The sequence below is a fragment of the Phyllobates terribilis genome, unplaced genomic scaffold (assembly GCF_046119375.1).
Source record: "Phyllobates terribilis strain yellow unplaced genomic scaffold, ASM4611937v1 Scaffold_10__3_contigs__length_209671492, whole genome shotgun sequence".
NCBI classification, from domain to species: domain Eukaryota; kingdom Metazoa; phylum Chordata; class Amphibia; order Anura; family Dendrobatidae; genus Phyllobates; species Phyllobates terribilis.
In genome coordinates this window covers 179,994,955-180,017,175 of record NW_027362770.1, presented here as the reverse complement: position 1 = coordinate 180,017,175, position 22,221 = coordinate 179,994,955, and the positions used below count along the sequence as shown (strand labels likewise).

The window sequence follows — 22,221 nt, the reverse complement described above, 5'->3', positions numbered from 1 at the left end:
TAACTACTATAATACTACCCCCTATGTACAAGAATATAACTACTATAATACTGCCCCCTATGTATAAGAATATAACTACTATAATACTGCCCCCTATGTACAAGAATATAACTACTATAATACTGCCCCCTATGTACAGGAATATAACTACTATAATACTGCCCCCTATGTACAAGAATATAACTACTATAATACTGCCCCCTATGTACAAGAATATAATTACTATAATACTGCCCCCTATGTACAAGAATATAACTACTATAATACTGCCCCCTATGTACAAGAATATAACTACTATAATACTGCCCCCTATGTACAGGAATATAACTACTAGAATACTGCCCCCTATGTACAGGAATATAACTACTAGAATACTGCCCCCTATGTACAGGAATAGAACTACTATAATACTGCTCCTATGTACAAGAATATAACTACTATAATACTGCCCCTTTGTACAAGAATATAATTACTATAATACTGCCCCCTATGTACATGAATATAACTACTATAATACTGCCCCTATGTACAAGCAGATAACTACTATAATACTGCCCCCTATGTACAAGAATATAACTACTATAATACTGCTCCCTATGTACAAGAATATAACTACTATAATACTACCCCCTATGTACAAGAGTATAACTACTATAATACTGCCCCTATGTACAAGAATATAACTACTATAATACTGCCCCTATGTACAAGAATATAACTGCTATAATACTGCCCCCTATGTACAAGAAAATAACTACTATAATACTGCCCCCTATGTACAAGAATATAACTACTATAATACTGCCCCCTATGTACAAGAATATAACTACTATAATACTGCCCCCTATGTACAAGAATATAACTACTATAATACTGCCCCTATGTGCAAGACTATAACTACTATAATACTGCCCCCTATGTAGAAGAATATAACTGCTATAATACTGCCCCCTATGTACAAGAATATAACTACTATAATACTGCCCCCTATGTACAAGAATATAACTACTATAATACTGCTCCTATGTACAAGAATATAACTACTATAATACTGCCCCCTATGTACAAGAATATAACTGCTATAATACTGACCCTATGTACAAGAATATAACTGCTATAATACTGCCCCTATGTACAAGAATATAACTGCTATAATACTGCCCCCTATGTACAAGAATATAACTACTATAATACTGCTCCTATGTACAAGAATATTACTACTATAATACTGCTCCTATGTACAAGAATATAACTACTATAATACTGCCCCCTATGTACAAGAATATAACTACTATAATACTGCTCCTATGTACAAGAATATAACTACTATAATACTGCTCCTATATACAAGAATATAACTACTATAATACTGCTCCTATGTACAAGAATATAACTACTATAATACTGCTCCTATGTACAAGAATATAACTACTATAATACTGCCCCTATGTACAAGAATATAACTACTATAATACTGCTCCTATATACAAGAATATAACTACTATAATACTGCCCCTATGTACAAGAATATAACTACTATAATACTGCTCCTATGTACAAGAATATAACTACTATAATACTGCTCCTATATACAAGAATATAACTACTATAATACTGCTCCTATGTACAAGAATATAACTACTATAATACTGCTCCTATGTACAAGAATATAACTACTATAATACTGCCCCTATGCACAAGAATATAACTACTATAATAATGCTCCTATATACAAGAATATAACTACTATAATACTGCTCCTATGTACAAGAATATAACTACTATAATACTGCTCCTATGTACAAGAATATAACTACTATAATACTGCTCCTATGTACAAGAATATAACTACTATAATACTGCCCCTATGTACAAGAATATAACTACTATAATACTGCTCCTATATACAAGAATATAACTACTATAATACTGCCCCTATGTACAAGAATATAACTACTATAATACTGCTCCTATATACAAGAATATAACTACTATAATACTGCCCCCTATGTACAAGAATATAACTACTATAATACTACCCCCTATGTACAAGAATATAACTACTATAATACTGCCCCCTATGTGCAAGAATATAACTGCTATAATACTGCCCTCTATGTACAAGAATATAACTACTATAATACTGCCCCTATGTACAAGAATATAACTACTATAATACTGCCCCCTATGTACAAGAATATAACTACTATAATACTGCCCCCTATGTACAAGAATATAACTACTATAATACTGCCCCTATGTACAAGAATATAACTACTATAATACTGCCCCCTATGTACAAGAATATAACTACTATAATACTGCCCCTATGTACAAGAATATAACTACTATAATACTGCCCCCTATGTACAAGAATATAACTACTATAATACTGCCCCCTATGTGCAAGAATATAACTACTATAATACTGCCCCATATGTACAAGAATATAACTACTATAATACTGCCCCTATGTACAAGAATATAACTACTATAATACTGCTCCTATGTACAAGAATATAACTACTATAATACTGCCCCCTATGTACAAGGATATAACTACTATAATACTGCCCTCTATGTACAAGAATATAACTACTATAATACTGCCCCCTATGTATAAGAATATAACTACTATAATACTGCCCCCTATGTACAAGAATATAACTACTATAATACTGCCCCCTATGTACAAGAATATAACTACTATAATACTGCCCCTATGTATAAGAATATAACTACTATAATACTGCCCCCTATGTACAAGAATATTACTATAATACTGCCCCCTATGTACAAGAATATAACTACTATAATACTGCTGCTATGTGCAAGAATATAACTACTATAATACTGCTCCTATGTACAATAATATAACTACTATAATACTGCCCCCTATGTACAAGAATAACTACTATAATACTGCCCCCTATGTACAAGAATATAACTACTATAATACTGCCCCCTATGTATAAGAATATAACTACTATAATACTGCCCCCTATGTACAAGAATATAACTACTATAATACTGCCCCCTATGTATAAGAATATAACTACTATAATACTGCCCCCTATGTACAAGAATATAACTACTATAATACTGCCCCTATGTACAAGAATATAACTACTATAATACTGCTCCTATGTACAAGAATATAACTACTATAATACTGCCCCTATGTACAAGAATATAACTACTGTAATACTGCTTCTATGTGCAAGAATATAACTACTATAATACTGCCCCCTATGTACAAGAATATAACTACTATAATACTGCTCCTATGTACAATAATATAACTACTATAATACTGCCCCCTATGTACAAGAATAACTACTATAATACTGCCCCCTATGTACAAGAATATAACTACTATAATACTGCCCCCTATGTATAAGAATATAACTACTATAATACTGCTCCTATGTACCAGAATATAACTACTATAATACTGCCCCCTATGTACAAGAATATAACTACTATAATACTGCTCCTATGTACAAGAATATAACTACTATAATACTGCCCCTATGCACAAGAATATAACTACTATAATACTGCCCCCTATGTACAAGAATATAACTACTATAATACTGCCCCCTATGTACAAGAATATAACTACTATAATACTGCCCCCTATGTACAAGAATATAACTACTATAATACTGCCCCTATGTACAAGAATATAACTACTATAATACTGCTCCTATGTACAAGAATATAACTACTATAATACTGCTCCCTATGTACAAGAATATAACTACTATAATACTGCAGGGACCATGCATTTCAGTAAAGGTCGGGTGACCCTGTGACTTACTGATTGCTCGATAGCTCCCCCTTCCTGTATACTGATACACACAGACACACCAGTTGGTGGTGATTTTCGTGCACATAATAGCGATACGCATGAGAACGTGTAGATGATTAATAACCTTGCTGCAATAATAGATGAGAAATTATAGACTTCCAGGGATGGAAACAAAGCCCCACATGAGCTGTTCTGGGTGAGTAATGGCCGCCGCGCTCTCCCGGATGCGTTTTATATTAGCGATTAAGCTTTGTTATTATGATTTTTTTTATTTCGGAGCATCTTACCCCTGGAGCGGCTGTAAATAGTCCTGTAATAAAGGGGCGATTTTCTCTGTGCACAGACTGATGCCACTGCCTCAGTCCAGCATCTCCAGAATGAAGTCATTACCATCCGGAATATGTACGAGCAGGAGATCGGAAACCTGCGGGAAAAGCTGGAGCAGAATTACAGGGCGCAGGATGGCTGCGGCTTCACCACAGCTCTAGTATCCGAGTACCAGAACAGGTAGGAAGAGCTCCCTGTATACAGAGATATATGATAAGATCCTGTCTGCAGCCACCACTAGGGGGAGCTCCCTGTATACAGAGATACATGATAAGATCCTGTCTGCCGCCACCACTAGGGGGAGCTCCCTGTATACAGAGATACATGATAAGATCTGGTCTGCAGCCACCACTAGGGGGAGCTCACTGTATACAGAGATATATGATAAGATCCTGTCTGCAGCCACCACTAGGGGGAGCTCCCTGTATACAGAGATACATGATAAGATCCTGTCTGCAGCCACCACTAGGGGGAGCTCCCTGTATACAGAGATATATGATAAGATCCTGTCTGCAGCCACCACTAGGGGGAGCTCCCTGTATACAGAGATACATGATAAGATCCTGTCTGCAGCCACCACTAGGGGGAGCTTCCTGTATATAGAGATACATGATAAGATCCTGTCTGCAGCCACCACTAGGGGGAGCTCCCTGTATACAGAGGTGCATGATAAGATCCTGTCTGCAGCCACCACTAGGGGGAGCTCCCTGTATACAGAGATGCATGATAAGATCCTGTCTGCAGCCATCACTAGGGGGAGCTCCCTGTATACAGAGATGCATGATAAGATCCTGTCTGCAGCCACCACTAGGGGGAGCTCCCAGTATACAGAGATATATGATAAGATCCTGTCTGCAGCCACCACTAGGGGGAACTCCCTGTATACAGAGATACATGATAAGATTCTGTCTGCAGTCACCACTAGGGGGAGCTCTCTGTATACAGAGATACATGATAAGATTCTGTCTGCAGCCACCACTAGGGGGAGCTGCCTGTATACAGAGATATATGATAAGATCCTGTCTGCAGCCACCACTAGGGGGAGCTCCCTGTATACAGAGATGCATGATAAGATCCTGTCTGCAGCCACCACTAGGGGGAGCTCCCTGTATACAGAGATACATGATAAGATCCTGTCTGCAGTCACCACTAGGGGCAGCTCCCTGTATACACAGATACATGATAAGATCTTGTCTGCAGTCACCACTAGGGGGAGCTCCCTGTATACAGAGATACATGATAAGATCCTGTCTGCAGCCACCACTAGGGGGAGCTCCCTGTATACAGAGATACATGATAAGATCCTGTCTGCAGTCACCACTAGGGGGAGCTCCCTGTATACAGAGATACATGATAAATAAGATCCTGTCTGCAGCCACCACCAGGGGGAGCTACCTGTATACAGAGATACATGATAAGATCCTGCCTGCAGCCACCACTAGGGGGAGCTCCCTGTATACAGAGATACATGATAAGATCCTGTCTGCAGCCACCACTAGGGGGAGCTCCCTGTATACAGAGATACATGATAAGATCCTGTCTGCAGTCACCACTAGGGGGAGCTCCCTGTATACAGAGATACACGATAAGATCCTGTCTGCAGCCACCACTAGGGGGAGCTCCCTGTATACAGAGATACATGATAAGATCCTGTCTGCAGCCACCACTAGGGGGAGCTCCCTGTATACAGAGATACATGATAAATAAGATCCTGTCTGCAGCCACCACTAGGGGGAGCTACCTGTATACAGAGATACATGATAAGATCCTGTCTGCAGCCACCACTAGGGGGAGCTCCCTGTATACAGAGATACATGATAAGATCCTGTCTGCAGTCACCACTAGGGGGAGCTCCCTGTATACAGAGATACATGATAAATAAGATCCTGTCTTCAGCCACCACTAGGGGGAGCTACCTGTATACAGAGATACATGATAAGATCCTGCCTGCAGCCACCACTAGGGGGAGCTCCCTGTATACAGAGATACATGATAAGATCCTGTCTGCAGCCACCACTAGGGGGAGCTCCCTGTATACAGAGATACATGATAAGATCCTGTCTGCAGTCACCACTAGGGGGAGCTCCCTGTATACAGAGATACACGATAAGATCCTGTCTGCAGCCACCACTAGGGGGAGCTCCCTGTATACAGAGATACATGATAAGATCCTGTCTTCAGCCACCACTAGGGGGAACTCCCTGTATACACAGATACATAAGATTCTGTCTGCAGCCACCACTAGGGGGAGCTCCCTGTATACAGAGATACATGATACGATCCTGTCTTCAGCCACCACTAGGGGAAACTCCCTGTATACACAGATACATAAGATCCTGTCTGCAGTCACCACTAGGGGGAGCTCCCTGTATACAGAGATACATGATAAGATCCTGTCTGCAGCCACCACTAGGGGGAGCTCCCTGTATACAGAGATACATGATAAGATCCTGTCTGCAGCCACCACTAGGGGGAGCTCCCTGTATACAGAGATACATGATAAGATCCTGTCTGCAGCCACCACTAGGGGGAGCTCCCTGTATACAGATACATGATAAGATTCTGTCTGCAGACACCACTAGGAGGAGCTCCCTGTATACAGAGATACATGATAAGATCCTGTCTGCAGCCACCACTAGGGGGAGCTCCCTGTATACAGAGATACATGATAATATCCTGTCTGCATCCACCACTAGGGGGAGCTCCCTGTATACAGAGATACATGATAAGATTCTGTCTGCAGCCACCACTAGAGGGAGCTCCCTGTATACACAGATACATGATAAGATCCTGTCTGCAGCCACCACTAGGGGGAGCTCCCTGTATACAGAGATACATGATAAGATTCTGTCTGCAGCCACCACTAGAGGGAGCTCCCTGTATACACAGATACATGATAAGATCCTGTCTGCAGCCACCACTAGGGGGAGCTCTCTGTATACCGAGATACAAGATAAGATCCTGTCTGCAGCCACCACTAGGGGGAGCTCCCTGTATACAGAGATACATGATAAGATTCTGTCTGCAGCCACCACTAGAGGGAGCTCCCTGTATACACAGATACATGATAAGATCCTGTCTGCAGCCACCACTAGGGGGAGCTCTCTGTATACAGAGATACAAGATAAGATCCTGTCTGCAGCCACCACTAGGGGGAGCTCCCTGTATACAGAGATACATGATAAGATCCTGTCTGCAGCCACCACTAGGGGGAGCTCCCTGTATACAGATACATGATAAGATTCTGTCTGCAGACACCACTAGGAGGAGCTCCCTGTATACAGAGATACATGATAAGATCCTGTCTGCAGCCACCACTAGGGGGAGCTCCCTGTATACAGAGATACATGATAACATCCTGTCTGCATCCACCACTAGGGGGAGCTCCCTGTATACAGAGATACATGATAAGATTCTGTCTGCAGCCACCACTAGAGGGAGCTCCCTGTATACACAGATACATGATAAGATCCTGTCTGCAGCCACCACTAGGGGGAGCTCCCTGTATACAGAGATACATGATAAGATTCTGTCTGCAGCCACCACTAGAGGGAGCTCCCTGTATACACAGATACATGATAAGATCCTGTCTGCAGCCACCACTAGGGGGAGCTCTCTGTATACAGAGATACAAGATAAGATCCTGTCTGCAGCCACCACTAGGGGGAGCTCCCTGTATACAGAGATACATGATAAGATTCTGTCTGCAGCCACCACTAGAGGGAGCTCCCTGTATACACAGATACATGATAAGATCCTGTCTGCAGCCACCACTAGGGGGAGCTCTCTGTATACAGAGATACAAGATAAGATCCTGTCTGCAGCCACCACTAGGGGGAGCTCCCTGTATACAGAGATACATGATAAGATCCTGTCTGCAGACACCACTAGGAGGAGCTCCCTGTATACAGAGATACATGATAAGATCCTGTCTGCAGCCACTACTAGGGGGAGCTCCCTGTATACAGAGATACATGATAAGATACTGTCTGCAGTCACCACTAGGGGGAGCTCCCTGTATACAGAGATACACGATAAGATCCTGTCTGCAGCCACCACTAGGGGGAGCTCCCTGTATACAGAGATACATGATAAGATCCTGTCTGCAGCCACCACTAGGGGGAGCTCCCTGTATACAGAGATACATGATAAATAAGATCCTGTCTGTAGCCACCACTAGGGGGAGCTCCCTGTATACAGAGATACATGATAAGATCCTGTCTGCAGCCACCACTAGAGGGAGCTCCCTGTATACAGAGATACATGATAAGATCCTGTCTGCAGTCACCACTAGGGGGAGCTCCCTGTATACAGAGATACATGATAAATAAGATCCTGTCTGCAGCCACCACTAGGGGGAGCTACCTGTATACAGAGATACATGATAAGATACTGCCTGCAGCCACCATTAGGGGGAGCTCCCTGTATACAGAGATACATGATAAGATCCTGTCTGCAGCCACCACTAGGGGGAGCTCCCTGTATACAGAGATACATGATAAGATCCTGTCTGCAGTCACCACTAGGGGGAGCTCCCTGTATACAGAGATACACGATAAGATCCTGTCTGCAGCCACCACTAGGGGGAGCTCCCTGTATACAGAGATACATGATAAGATCCTGTCTGCAGCCACCACTAGGGGGAGCTCCCTGTATACAGAGATACATGATAACATCCTGTCTGCATCCACCACTAGGGGGAGCTCCCTGTATACAGAGATACATGATAAGATTCTGTCTGCAGCCACCACTAGGGGGAGCTCCCTGTATACAGAGATACATGATAAGATTCTGTCTGCAGCCACCACTAGGGGGAGCTCCCTGTATACACAGATACATGATAAGATCCTGTCTGCAGCCACCACTAGGGGGAGCTCCCTGTATACAGAGATACATGATAAGATTCTGTCTGCAGCCACCACTAGAGGGAGCTCCCTGTATACACAGATACATGATAAGATCCTGTCTGCAGCCACCACTAGGGGGAGCTCTCTGTATACAGAGATACAAGATAAGATCCTGTCTGCAGCCACCACTAGGGGGAGCTCCCTGTATACAGAGATACATGATAAGATTCTGTCTGCAGCCACCCGTAGAGGGAGCTCCCTGTATACACAGATACATGATAAGATCCTGTCTGCAGCCACCACTAGGGGGAGCTCTCTGTATACAGAGATACAAGATAAGATCCTGTCTGCAGCCACCACTAGGGGGAGCTCCCTGTATACAGAGATACATGATAAGATTCTGTCTGCAGCCACCTCTAGAGGGAGCTCCCTGTATACACAGATACATGATAAGATCCTGTCTGCAGCCACCACTAGGGGGAGCTCCCTGTATACAGAGATACATGATAAGATTCTGTCTGCAGCCACCACTAGAGGGAGCTCCCTGTATACACAGATACATGATAAGATCCTGTCTGCAGCCACCACTAGGGGGAGCTCTCTGTATACAGAGATACAAGATAAGATCCTGTCTGCAGCCACCACTAGGGGGAGCTCCCTGTATACAGAGATACATGATAAGATTCTGTCTGCAGCCACCACTAGAGGGAGCTCCCTGTATACACAGATACATGATAAGATCCTGTCTGCAGCCACCACTAGGGGGAGCTCTCTGTATACAGAGATACAAGATAAGATCCTGTCTGCAGCCACCACTAGGGGGAGCTCCCTGTATACAGAGATACATGATAAGATCCTGTCTGCAGCCACCACTAGGGGGAGCTCCCTGTATACAGATACATGATAAGATTCTGTCTGCAGACACCACTAGGAGGAGCTCCCTGTATACAGAGATACATGATAAGATCCTGTCTGCAGCCACCACTAGGGGGAGCTCCCTGTATACAGAGATACATGATAACATCCTGTCTGCATCCACCACTAGGGGGAGCTCCCTGTATACAGAGATACATGATAAGATTCTGTCTGCAGCCACCACTAGAGGGAGCTCCCTGTATACACAGATACATGATAAGATCCTTTCTGCAGCCACCACTAGGGGGAGCTCCCTGTATACAGAGATACATGATAAGATTCTGTCTGCAGCCACCACTAGAGGGAGCTCCCTGTATACACAGATACATGATAAGATCCTGTCTGCAGCCACCACTAGGGGGAGCTCTCTGTATACAGAGATACAAGATAAGATCCTGTCTGCAGCCACCACTAGGGGGAGCTCCCTGTATACAGAGATACATGATAAGATTCTGTCTGCAGCCACCACTAGAGGGAGCTCCCTGTATACACAGATACATGATAAGATCCTGTCTGCAGCCACCACTAGGGGGAGCTCTCTGTATACAGAGATACAAGATAAGATCCTGTCTGCAGCCACCACTAGGGGGAGCTCCCTGTATACAGAGATACATGATAAGATCCTGTCTGCAGACACCACTAGGAGGAGCTCCCTGTATACAGAGATACATGATAAGATCCTGTCTGCAGCCACTACTAGGGGGAGCTCCCTGTATACAGAGATACATGATAAGATACTGTTTGCAGTCACCACTAGGGGGAGCTCCCTGTATACAGAGATACACGATAAGATCCTGTCTGCAGCCACCACTAGGGGGAGCTCCCTGTATACAGAGATACATGATAAGATCCTGTCTGCAGCCACCACTAGGGGGAGCTCCCTGTATACAGAGATACATGATAAATAAGATCCTGTCTGTAGCCACCACTAGGGGGAGCTCCCTGTATACAGAGATACATGATAAGATCCTGTCTGCAGCCACCACTAGGGGGAGCTCCCTGTATACAGAGATACATGATAAGATCCTGTCTGCAGTCACCACTAGGGGGAGCTCCCTGTATACAGAGATACATGATAAATAAGATCCTGTCTGCAGCCACCACTAGGGGGAGCTACCTATATACAGAGATACATGATAAGATACTGCCTGCAGCCACCACTAGGGGGAGCTCCCTGTATACAGAGATACATGATAAGATCCTGTCTGCAGCCACCACTAGGGGGAGCTCCCTGTATACAGAGATACATGATAAGATCCTGTCTGCAGCCACCACTAGGGGGAGCTCCCTGTATACAGAGATACACGATAAGATCCTGTCTGCAGCCACCACTAGGGGGAGCTCCCTGTATACAGAGATACATGATAAGATCCTGTCTGCAGCCACCACTAGGGGGAGCTCCCTGTATACAGAGATACATGATAACATCCTGTCTGCATCCACCACTAGGGGGAGCTCCCTGTATACAGAGATACATGATAAGATTCTGTCTGCAGCCACCACTAGAGGGAGCTCCCTGTATACACAGATACATGATAAGATCCTGTCTGCAGCCACCACTAGTGGGAGCTCCCTGTATACAGAGATACATGATAAGATTCTGTCTGCAGCCACCACTAGAGGGAGCTCCCTGTATACACAGATACATGATAAGATCCTGTCTGCAGCCACCACTAGGGGGAGCTCTCTGTATACAGAGATACAAGATAAGATCCTGTCTGCAGCCACCACTAGGGGGAGCTCCCTGTATACAGAGATACATGATAAGATTCTGTCTGCAGCCACCCGTAGAGGGAGCTCCCTGTATACACAGATACATGATAAGATCCTGTCTGCAGCCACCACTAGGGGGAGCGCTCTGTATACAGAGATACAAGATAAGATCCTGTCTGCAGCCACCACTAGGGGGAGCTCCCTGTATACAGAGATACATGATAAGATCCTGTCTGCAGCGACCACTAGGGGGAGCTCCCTGTATACAGATACATGATAAGATTCTGTCTGCAGACACCACTAGGAGGAGCTCCCTGTATACAGAGATACATGATAAGATCCTGTCTGCAGCCACCACTAGGGGGAGCTCCCTGTATACAGAGATACATGATAACATCCTGTCTGCATCCACCACTAGGGGGAGCTCCCTGTATACAGAGATACATGATAAGATTCTGTCTGCAGCCACCACTAGAGGGAGCTCCCTGTATACACAGATACATGATAAGATCCTGTCTGCAGCCACCACTAGGGGGAGCTCCCTGTATACAGAGATACATGATAAGATTCTGTCTGCAGCCACCACTAGAGGGAGCTCCCTGTATACACAGATACATGATAAGATCCTGTCTGCAGCCACCACTAGGGGGAGCTCTCTGTATACAGAGATACAAGATAAGATCCTGTCTGCAGCCACCACTAGGGGAAGCTCCCTGTATACAGAGATACATGATAAGATCCTGTCTGCAGACACCACTAGGAGGAGCTCCCTGTATACAGATACATAAGATTCTGTCTGCAGCCACCACTAGGGGGAGCTCACTGTATACAGAGATACATGATAAGATCCTGTTTGCAGCCACCACTAGGGGGAGCTCCCTGTATATAGAGATACATGATAAGATCCTGTTTGCAGCCACCACTAGGGGGAGCTCCCTGTATACAGAGATACATGATAAGATCCTGTCTGCAGTCACCACTAGGGGGAGCTCCCTGTATACAGAGATACATGATAAGATTCTGTCTGCAGCCACCACTAGGGGGAGCTCCCTGTATATAGAGATACATGATAAGATCCTGTCTGCAGCCACCACTAGGGGGAGTTCCCTGTATACAGAGATACATGATAAGATCCTGTCTGCAGCCACCACTAGGGGGAGTTCCCTATATACAGAGATACATGATAATGTCCCTTGTATAATAATATTAGGGCTCGCAGATCTCTGCCCCCCTTGGTTGTGTTTCCCAATTTCCTGATGATGTCTCAGGTCTTTATTGATAATCTAGAATTTTAGAAATGAACAGAGACGTCCTGAAAAAAGATGAAGACCTCCGAGAGTTACAACTACTGGTGGCAAAGAAGGAGTCAGACCTCCAGGCGTTAAAGGGGTCAGCGATATCCCCATCTATACAGCTGGAAATGGCCAAACAGGAGCTGGCGGATCTGCAGAGGAGCATTGTGATGGCTCAGACAAAGTAAGTGCCCCCTACATTATTCCCTTGAGCTGACTGTAACCCTGTATAAAATACTCAACCATCACGTTATCCAGCTACCAACAGTGATCACACAAGTATCAGTGTGCAGCTGCAAATTTATCCTGCAGCTCCCCCGGAGGAGAGTAGTGGTATTACATGGTGATTATTCAGAACAAGATCATTTCAATACAAGAGGTCAAATCAGCGCAGAAGTTCAGAAATAACGAGAGCAGCTCTGGTCTGTAATCTCCAGATATCTGCACCTCCCATCTGTATCTCCTGTATATAATGACATGCATATGGTTGTGATTGGTGACTTTGGTGACTTTTCTCCGCAGATATGAGGAAGAGTTTTCCCAGCGTTTAACCCTTGAGGAGCGCGTCGTGGATCTGACTGCACAGATGGAGAAGCTGCAGGGTCGTCACGTGAAGGTGGGTTATGATTTCAGGCTTTTTATGACAACATGCTTGTTGACTGTTTCCAATAACAACCAGAACACTCAGCTTTTGTATATCAGCACACGGCCATCGTTGTATATCTGCCATTCAGGACCCTGGGAAAGCTGGCGAGGTCCATGCTGGCTGTCTCCCTGCTTTCCCCCGATATAATCATCCATATATTCTGTTATCAGGAGTCCCAGGAGCTGAGAGCCCAAGTGGCCCAGTCCGAGACCCTCGCACTCCAGCTAGAAGACAAGCTGCGGAGGATGAGCAGCGGGGGCCCGGCCCTGATGGAGACCGTGCAGAAGATCCAGGAGGCCAGTGAGGCGGAAATGAAGAGGCTGCACGACCAGACTGAGACCGTCTACAGCCAGAGTGTGAGTGACTTTTGGTGGCCGATGTTGGATATGTTAAGCCAGCAATGGCCACTAGGTGTCACTTGAGAGCGAGCTTTCTTCTGGTAGGTGGAGAGCTGATTTGCATAGCTTTTTCCCTGAGAGCATAGCTTGGCCTGTACCGCTCGGCAGTCTCTATAAAGAGGAGCAGACCGATGCTAAGATATAGGTGGAGGAGGGGGATCGATCTTCTCTCCGTGACTCATCTCTCGCAGGACGATGGTCATGCAGCTAATTTTAGCGTCTTATGTTCAACGTTATATAATCGCCATCTGTGCCGCCGCTGATCACAGTGCAGGGAGGCGTGAGGCCATCACTAACCTGCGACAGACCAACTGCGTGTTCTCCTCCGCATCACCGAGAAATCTGCCGTCCCAGAGGATCCAGCCGACCGTAGGGTAATGCTGGGACATAGCAGAGCCGAGTAGGCAGGCTGCACTGATAACTTCCATACTTTTATATTATTAATCCGTTGTCTCGTAATTAATCGGCGAATTCCGCACTTACAGCTCTCCGGCTTCTTCTGCTCTTCCCCCTCCTGCCAGGGATTGACAGGACACTCATTTCTATTCGATGTCCTGCTCTCTCTAACCAACATCTCTCGCAGGGGCCATCATTTTCAGGGATAGAGCATCCGCAGTAATGTCCTGAGAGCTGGAATATCCATCTGCGCCACCCCCGGGAATGGTGGCACCTGTTCGAGATATTGGCTAGAGTAGCATGTCACGGAAACTGATATCTCGCGCAGGTGCCATAATTTTCAGGAGGTGCATGTGCAGTAATGCCCTGGCAACGGTTGCAGGGGGTTCTTGGGATGGAATGGTGGCGCCCACGCAAGATGTCAGTTTCTATGGCCTGCTCCCCCCGGCCAACATCTCACCAGGCGCGACCATACATGGGAATGGCGCAGATGGATTTTCCACCTCTCGCAACGCCTGCAGGACGTTACTGCGCATATGCTGCCCCCAGAATGATGGCATCTGCGTGGGAAGCCGCATGTCACAGAAACTGACATCTCGCAGATGCCCCATCATTTTTGGGGATGGCGCATGCGCAGTAATATCCTGAGAGCTGGAATATCCATCTACGCTGTCCCCGCGAATGATGGCATCTGTGCAAGATATTGGCTGGAGGAGCTGGTCACAGAAACTAACATCTCGTGTAGGCGCCATCATTTTCGAGGATGGTGCATGCGTAGTAATATCCTGACTACGGTGTGAGGAGGTGCTTGAGACTGACGGCACCTCCGCAAGATGTCAGTTTCTGTGACCTGCTCCCCCTGGCAAGCATTTAACCAGTCACCATCATTCTCGAGGACGGCGCAGATGTCTCGTATTCCAGCACTTGCAATGCCAGCAGGAAGTTACTGTGCATGCGCCACCCACAGAACAATGGTGTCTGCGTGGGATGTCTGCCGAGTGAGCAGGATGTTGCGAAAGTCTGAATATCCATCTGCGCATGCGCCACCCTCAGAGTGATGGCGTCTGCGCAAGATGTCAGTTTCTGTGACCTGCTCTCCAGGGCAACATCAGGTACCATCTTTCTAGGGGTGGCGCATGTGCATTAATGTCCTAACAACATTGCTAAAGATGGAATATCCATCTGCGCATGTCCCATCCCCCCCGGAAATTATAGTGCCTGCGCGAGATATCAGTGTCTGTGACCTGCTCCCCCAGCCGATATCTCACGCATGCACCGTTCTTTGAGGGGGGTGGCACATAAATATTTTGGCTCTTGCCTCATCATCATAACAGAGCTGAGCATGCGTCAACCTCGGTATGACGGCGCATGCGTGAGATATCGGCTGGGAGAGCAGGTCACAGAGAAGAGTGACCTGTCAATCACTAAAAGGAGGCCGGAGCGGGAGGAGAAAGAGGCCCGGAGAGCTGTAGGCACAGTCAAAGCTCCGGCACTTTGCGAGCTCATTTGTATAAGAATTTGCCAATGGATTACGAGACATATATTATAACGGTAAGAAAGGAATCATCATTATAGCGACTCTACTGTGTCGACTTTACTTTGGGGTGTAAAAACCTGCTGACAGGTTCCCTTTAAAGTAATAAGTTCACTTGCAGTCCTATGTAAATCTTCCAGATTCTAGATTGTGATCATTATTAGATGTGCAAAATAACAAACTCAATTCTGCTGCAGCTGACAATCTCAGTCCCCTTAAATCCAGCTCTGCGGCATTTGACAACTCAGCTCTGCTGCAGCAGCATTTGATAACTCAGCTTTGCTACATTTGACAGATGTGGCTCGGTTGTATCCAATAAACTCAACTCTGCTGCAGCTGTTAAATATCGACCATGTTTTTGACAAACTCGGCTCTGCTGCACCAGTTAGTTAGCTTTTCTTGCATCCAATGTTCAGATGCAGCAGAGCTGAGTTTTTTTTTTCTTCCACTGGAATGAAAGGGACTGAGTTTGTCGGATGGAGCAGAGCTGAGGTTTTCAGAATCTGCACAGCTGAGTTTGTCACTCACCTCTGCTGCGTGCAGATTCTGATAAAGTCGCCCTGCTCCATCTGACACGCTCAGTTCCTTTACATCCATTGTAAACTTTCAGCTCTGCCGCCTCTGATACATTTTGCATTGTCGCATTGGACAATCTTAGCTCGGTACTATGAAGAAACTTGTCTCTGCTGCACCTGATGAATGCAGGCTCAGACCTGCAGCGAGGTTACTGTTAACAGGTGCAGCAGAGAGAAGTTTGTTCATTAGTACAGAGCTAAGATTGTCCAATGCGACAGTGAAAAATGTCTCAGCGGCGGCAGAGAGGGATGTAAAAGGGCCAAAATTTGGAGATACAGCAGAGCCAAGTGTGATAAATGTAGCAGGTGTGAGGTTGTCACATCCAATGTGATCAGGGAGCCGAATTACATCCGCTGCATTTATAAAAAGTCAGCTCTGCTCCCTCTGATACATTTTGCACTGTCGCATTGGACAATGTTAGCTCTGTTCTAATGAGCAAACTTCTGCTGCACCTGACAAATGCAGGCTCAAACCTGCAGCGATGTTACCGTTAACAGGTGCAGCAGAGACAAGTGTGTTCATTAGTACAAAGATTGTCCAATGCGACAGTGCAAAAGGTATCAGAGGTGGCAGAGCTGAGATTTTATAAATGCATCGGATGTAATTCGGAGCCCTGATCATATTGGATGTGACAACTTCACACTTGCTACATTTATCACACTTAGCTCTGCTGTATCTCCGAATCTCGGCTCCTTTCCATCCCTCTCTGTCGCCGCTGATACATTTATCACTGTCGCATCTCAGTCTTAGCTCTGCTGCAGCTGATAAAGGCAGTAATAAGCTCAGCAGTGCGGTATCTGACATGCTGGGCTCTGCTACATCTGAGAGGTTTGCTGTGTGACCATCCCGTGTGGACTGTATACATTAGTGGTCTCCGACCTGCGCCCCCCCAGTCGTTGTGAAACTACTACTCCCATCATGTGTGATTCTCACTGCTGAGCCGTGTATCTAATCTCATCATGTGTGATTGGCCCGATGATCAGATGTATCTAAGCTCACGCTTCTCTTTGATTCCCGGCAGCTGCTGGAGTTACAGATGCGACTGCACAATGACCAGATCCTGCTGGATCAGGCGCAGGAAGACAACGAGCGACTGCACCGGAGGGTGGAAGAATTAACCTCCACTGTTAAATCACTGGAGAAGAAGGTAGGACCGGAGCGGACATCTGGGCGGCTCGTATCAAAACTGACCCCAGACCTGGAGGCGCTGCAGAGTCAGAATGATAAGGGCTATGTTACTTTTTGAGACTGTCAAAGCAATGCTGGGAGTTGTAGTCTAAGCAAAAATTCAAGGGTGAGTCTAAAGTAAGGGGGTCTGGCCTGGGGTCTGTATACAAGTGGTCTGGCCTGGGGTCTGTATACAGGGAGTCTGGTTTGGGGTCTGTATACAGGAAGGTCTGGTCTGGGGTCTGTATAGAGGGGTCTGGCCTGGGGTCTGTATATGTCGCGCCCCCTGGGGCCTTACTGTTAGGGGACAGTATATATATATATCACGGTGGCTGGCCCAGGGCAGACAGTGCACATAAGGGGTAGCAATTACTACTAAAAGTTCAGAGAAATTTGTGACGCCACCTGTGGTGTCTGGTGAAGGTCACCAGCGCTGCGGCAGTCCTCTGAGGCCGGTGTCAAGGCAGCTAAGGATGGTACGGCTCCCCACAGGTGGAGCGAGTCCTCAGGGCAGTGTAGATAGATAGATGGTGGGAGCGCTGGGCGCTGTAGTGCGGTGAGGATTAGTGGCGCCGGAGAAGAAACAGACAGAGGCTGTTCAATGCAGTCGTCCAAGGTTTTACTTACAGTTCTTAGGCAATTCACAAGTGCACTTTACAGGTGCAGGCCTCCCTCGTCGCACTGCGTTCACCGGGCAGGGGTTCAATCCTTTCTCAAGCAATTTAGGAATGCATGGCGGAGCCCCACCTTCATATGTACCTATTTTGACCGTCTTCACACTTGGTCCTTCTCACCGTTGCCCTACGCTGCCCACTCTCATTCCCGCTCGGGTATGCTGAAGTCCTTCCTGTACGTCGGATCCGGGACCAACCTGACCCCCTGGCCGATCCCTCCTGATCATCTGGCAGGAGCGGGGCATACGGGTGCCGTCCTGCACGCGCCGTACCCCCTGGGATCTTCCACGTAGCATGGAGCCAGCTCCCTGCTCCCCTCCGGGGCCTCTCTTCCTTGGCCCTAACTTGTGGAGCAGAGCTCTGACTGAGCCTCTGCTCCCGGAATGTTCCTTTGAACAGCCCTCGCTAGGACTGTCCACTGTCCTGGACTGAATTGAACTCTCCTGCTAGACCTAATATGGCTTCCTATTATATACTTACTGTATATGTTCTCCGTGTATCTATTTCCTCCATTCACACCCACTATTGGTTCCCCCTACCTTTGGGTTCCCCCTTACCCCAGCCAGGGCCAGGGCTCAGCAGAAAACTACATTGCGTCTTGCCCCTCCTGCTGGCCTGGAGCAGTGTGGTGTTGGATGTAGGTGGTTGGGGTCCTGGGCAGCACTCCCTCCTTACCTGAGAGAAGGGAGACACCACACCTCAGGGTGAGGTGCAGTACCTCTGTGGCGACTGAACCATCAGGGACGCCACATATACATGGGGGTCTGGTCTGAGGTCTGTATACAGGGGGTCTGGCCTGGGGTCTGTATACAGGGGTATAGCCTGGGTTCTGTATACAGGGGGGTCTGGTCTGAAGTCTGTATACAGGGGGTCTGGCCTGGGGTCTGTATACAGGGGGGTGTGGTTTGAGGTCTGTATACAGGGGGTCTGGTCTTATGTCTGTAAACAGGAGGTCTGGTCTGAGGTCTGTATACAGGGGGGTCTGCTCTGAGGTCTGCATACAGGTGAAACTGGTCTGGGGTCTGTATACAGAGGTCTGTGTACAGGGGATCCGGTCTGGTGTCTGTATACGGGAGGGGTCCGGTCTGGGGTCTGTATACGGGAGGGGTCTGGTCTGGGGTCTGTATACAAGAGGGGTCGTGTCTGGGGTCTGTATACAGGGGTGTGTGTACAGGGGTCTGGTCTGGGGTCTGTATACAGGAGGGGTCCGGTCTGGCGTCTGTATACAGAGAGGTCTGGTCTGGGGTCTGTACATAGGAGGATCTGGTCTAGTATCTGCATGAAGTATAGTCTGGGGTCTGTATAAGGGAAGGGTCCTGTCTGGTGTCTGTATATAGGAGGGGCCTGGTCTGGGGTCTAAATATATATATATATATATATATATATATATATATATATATATATATATATATATATACACACTGTGTTCCAAATTATTATACAAATAATATTTTCGCAGATTTTCCCAAATTACCTATATGAATTGCAGTCATTGTAATTTTCCAGTCAAATAACTATTAGAGTACAATTGAAAGGTTTTTGTACAGACTGCCTATGATAACAGGATATTTTTAAAAAAATAAAACACTCAAACTGCACTCAAAATGCATGTTCCAAATTATTATGCACAGCAGAGTTTTCAACCTTTTCATTTTAATAAAGAACAAAAAAATGGTCATTTTTGAAATTCTAAGCATTAGCAGGTTATTACACACTGAAATCAAACAGTTTTCACCTCAAAACTTTATTCTAGGTGATGTTACATTTTCACATAGGACCCCTTGTTCGAAAGGAGCTTCTGAACTCTCTCGTCCATTGAATTTGTCAGGTTTTGGATGGTTTCTGCTTCAATTGTTTTGCATGAGGACAGAATACCCTCCCAGAGCTGTTGCTTAGATGTGAACTGCCTCCCACCATCATAGACACTCCTTTTGATGATGCTCTAGAGGTTCTCAATGGGGTTGAGGTCAGGGGAGCATGGGGGTCACACCATAAGTTTGTCCCCTTTTATGCCCATAGCAGCCAGAGATGCAGATGTGTTATGTGCAGCATGAGACGGGGCATTATCATGCATGAAAATGATCTTGCTGCGGAATGCACGGTTCTTCTTCTTGAACCATGGAAGGAAGTGCTGTTTGAGAAACTCAACATACATTATGGAGTTCATCTTTACCCCTTCAGGGATCCTAAAAGGGCCGACAATCTCTCTCCCCATGATTCCAGCCCAAAACATTACTCCACCTCCTCTTTGTTGGCGCCGTAGCTGTGTTTGCATGGGGTGTCCATCAACCAGCCATCCTCCACTCCATCCATCTGGACCATCGAGATCATTTCATGCATGATAATGCCCCGTCTCATGCTGCACATAACACATCTGCATCTCTGGCTGCTATGGGCATAAAAGGGGACAAACTTATGGTGTGGCCCCCATGCTCCCCTGACCTCAACCCCATTGAGAACCTCTGGAGCATCATCAAAAGGAGTGTCTATGATGGCGGGAGGCAGTTCACATCTAAGCAACAGCTCTGGGAGGGTATTCTGTCCTCATGCAAAACAATTGAAGCAGAAACCATCCAAAACCTGACAAATTCAATGGACGAGAGAGTTCAGAAGCTCCTTTCGAACAAGGGGTCCTATGTGCAAATGTAACATCACCTAGAATAAAGTTTTGAGTTGAAAACTGTTTGATTTCAGTGTGTAATAACCTGCTAATGCTTATAATTTCAAAAATGACCATTTTTTTGTTCTTTATTAAAATGAAAAGGTTGAAAACTCTGCTGTGCATAATAATTTGGAACATGCATTTTGAGTGCAGTTTGAGTTTTTTATTTTTTTAAATATCCTGTTATCATAGGCAGTTTGTACAAAAACCTTTCAATTGTCCTCTAATAGTTATTTGACTGGAAAATTACAATGACTGCAATTCATATAGGTAATTTGGGAAAATCTGAGAAAATATTATTTGCATAATAATTTGGAACACAGTGTATATATACATAATTAGATGTAGCAGTGACTTGTGTGCGGGGCGCCCCCCGATGATCTCCCCTCCCCGGTGCTGCTGATGGCCGGGCCAGTACACAATGTTCTGACTTCCCCCCGCGGGGAGATTCGCGGCTTCTTTCATCTGCGCACAAGTGGGAATTGTCCGGGAGAGCGCGGCGGTAATGAGGCCGAGGAAGGACGCTGCATGTGAGATCGTGGATGTAGCAGAGCCGGGTGTGTCGCTGAGGAGCTGAGAGCAGTCAGTGCAGCCAGTATCAGCTCTCAGAGTTCCCACTCACTGACAGCAAGCAGTAATCAGCGGTGACAGGCAGTAATAATGAACAAATGAAAGTAAATGAGAATTTCTGGGGTTTTTATTGCTACACAATTAACTTTTATCTAAAATCTCTTAAAGGGCCAGTAACACTAGAGGGGGCCGGTAACACTAGAGGGGGCAGGTTATAATAGTGCAGGAGTGGCTAAGGATACTCTGCAGCCTGGCGCCAAATCTGCCCTCCATCTGGAGGGATTACAGTGTGGGGGGTCTGCCGATCACTCAGTGAAGAAATGGCTGATAGCAGTGAACAATAGAATGCACATGAGGGAGGATAAACTGCATGGGATGCTGTCCCTTTAAGTAGAGGAGGACGTATTCTTTCTTTCTGGGGTGGGTGCGAGGCTGAGCATGACTCATGTCACCGCTCAACACACCATCGGGATGTAGCTGAGTTTGGGGTCGTGGTGGGACATGGGTTGGATTTACGGCGGACCCCTTTGGAATATTTGATGTTTGGTAAAAGAGGGTCGGGAGTGTTTTGTTCATATAAATCACTTTTCTCTGTGTGTGTTTTTTTGTTTTAAACTTACGGGGTTAGTAATGGGGGCGTCTTATAGACTTAACGGGCTGGGCTTAATGTCAGCTGACATTGAAAATCTG

General features: G+C 46.0%; 1 protein-coding gene across 5 annotated transcripts in view; it reads left to right on the top strand.

The window, feature by feature from the left end:
* The window catches only part of LMNTD1 (lamin tail domain containing 1), a 108,167-nt gene that overhangs the window by 26,434 nt on the left and 59,512 nt on the right, over positions 1-22,221 (top strand). For 4 of the 5 annotated variants that reach the window (XM_073650264.1, XM_073650261.1, XM_073650259.1 and 1 more), the window contains exons 3-7: positions 4,158-4,321; positions 12,904-13,092; positions 13,431-13,524; positions 13,725-13,910; positions 17,480-17,605. In XM_073650264.1, coding sequence (XP_073506365.1) covers positions 4,158-4,321; positions 12,904-13,092; positions 13,431-13,524; positions 13,725-13,910; positions 17,480-17,605 — 759 coding nt within the window. Of the gene's footprint in view, positions 1-3,761; positions 4,011-4,157; positions 4,322-12,903; positions 13,093-13,430; positions 13,525-13,724; positions 13,911-17,479; positions 17,606-22,221 lie in introns of those variants that run through there. The other variant, XM_073650263.1, reaches the window with a different exon arrangement.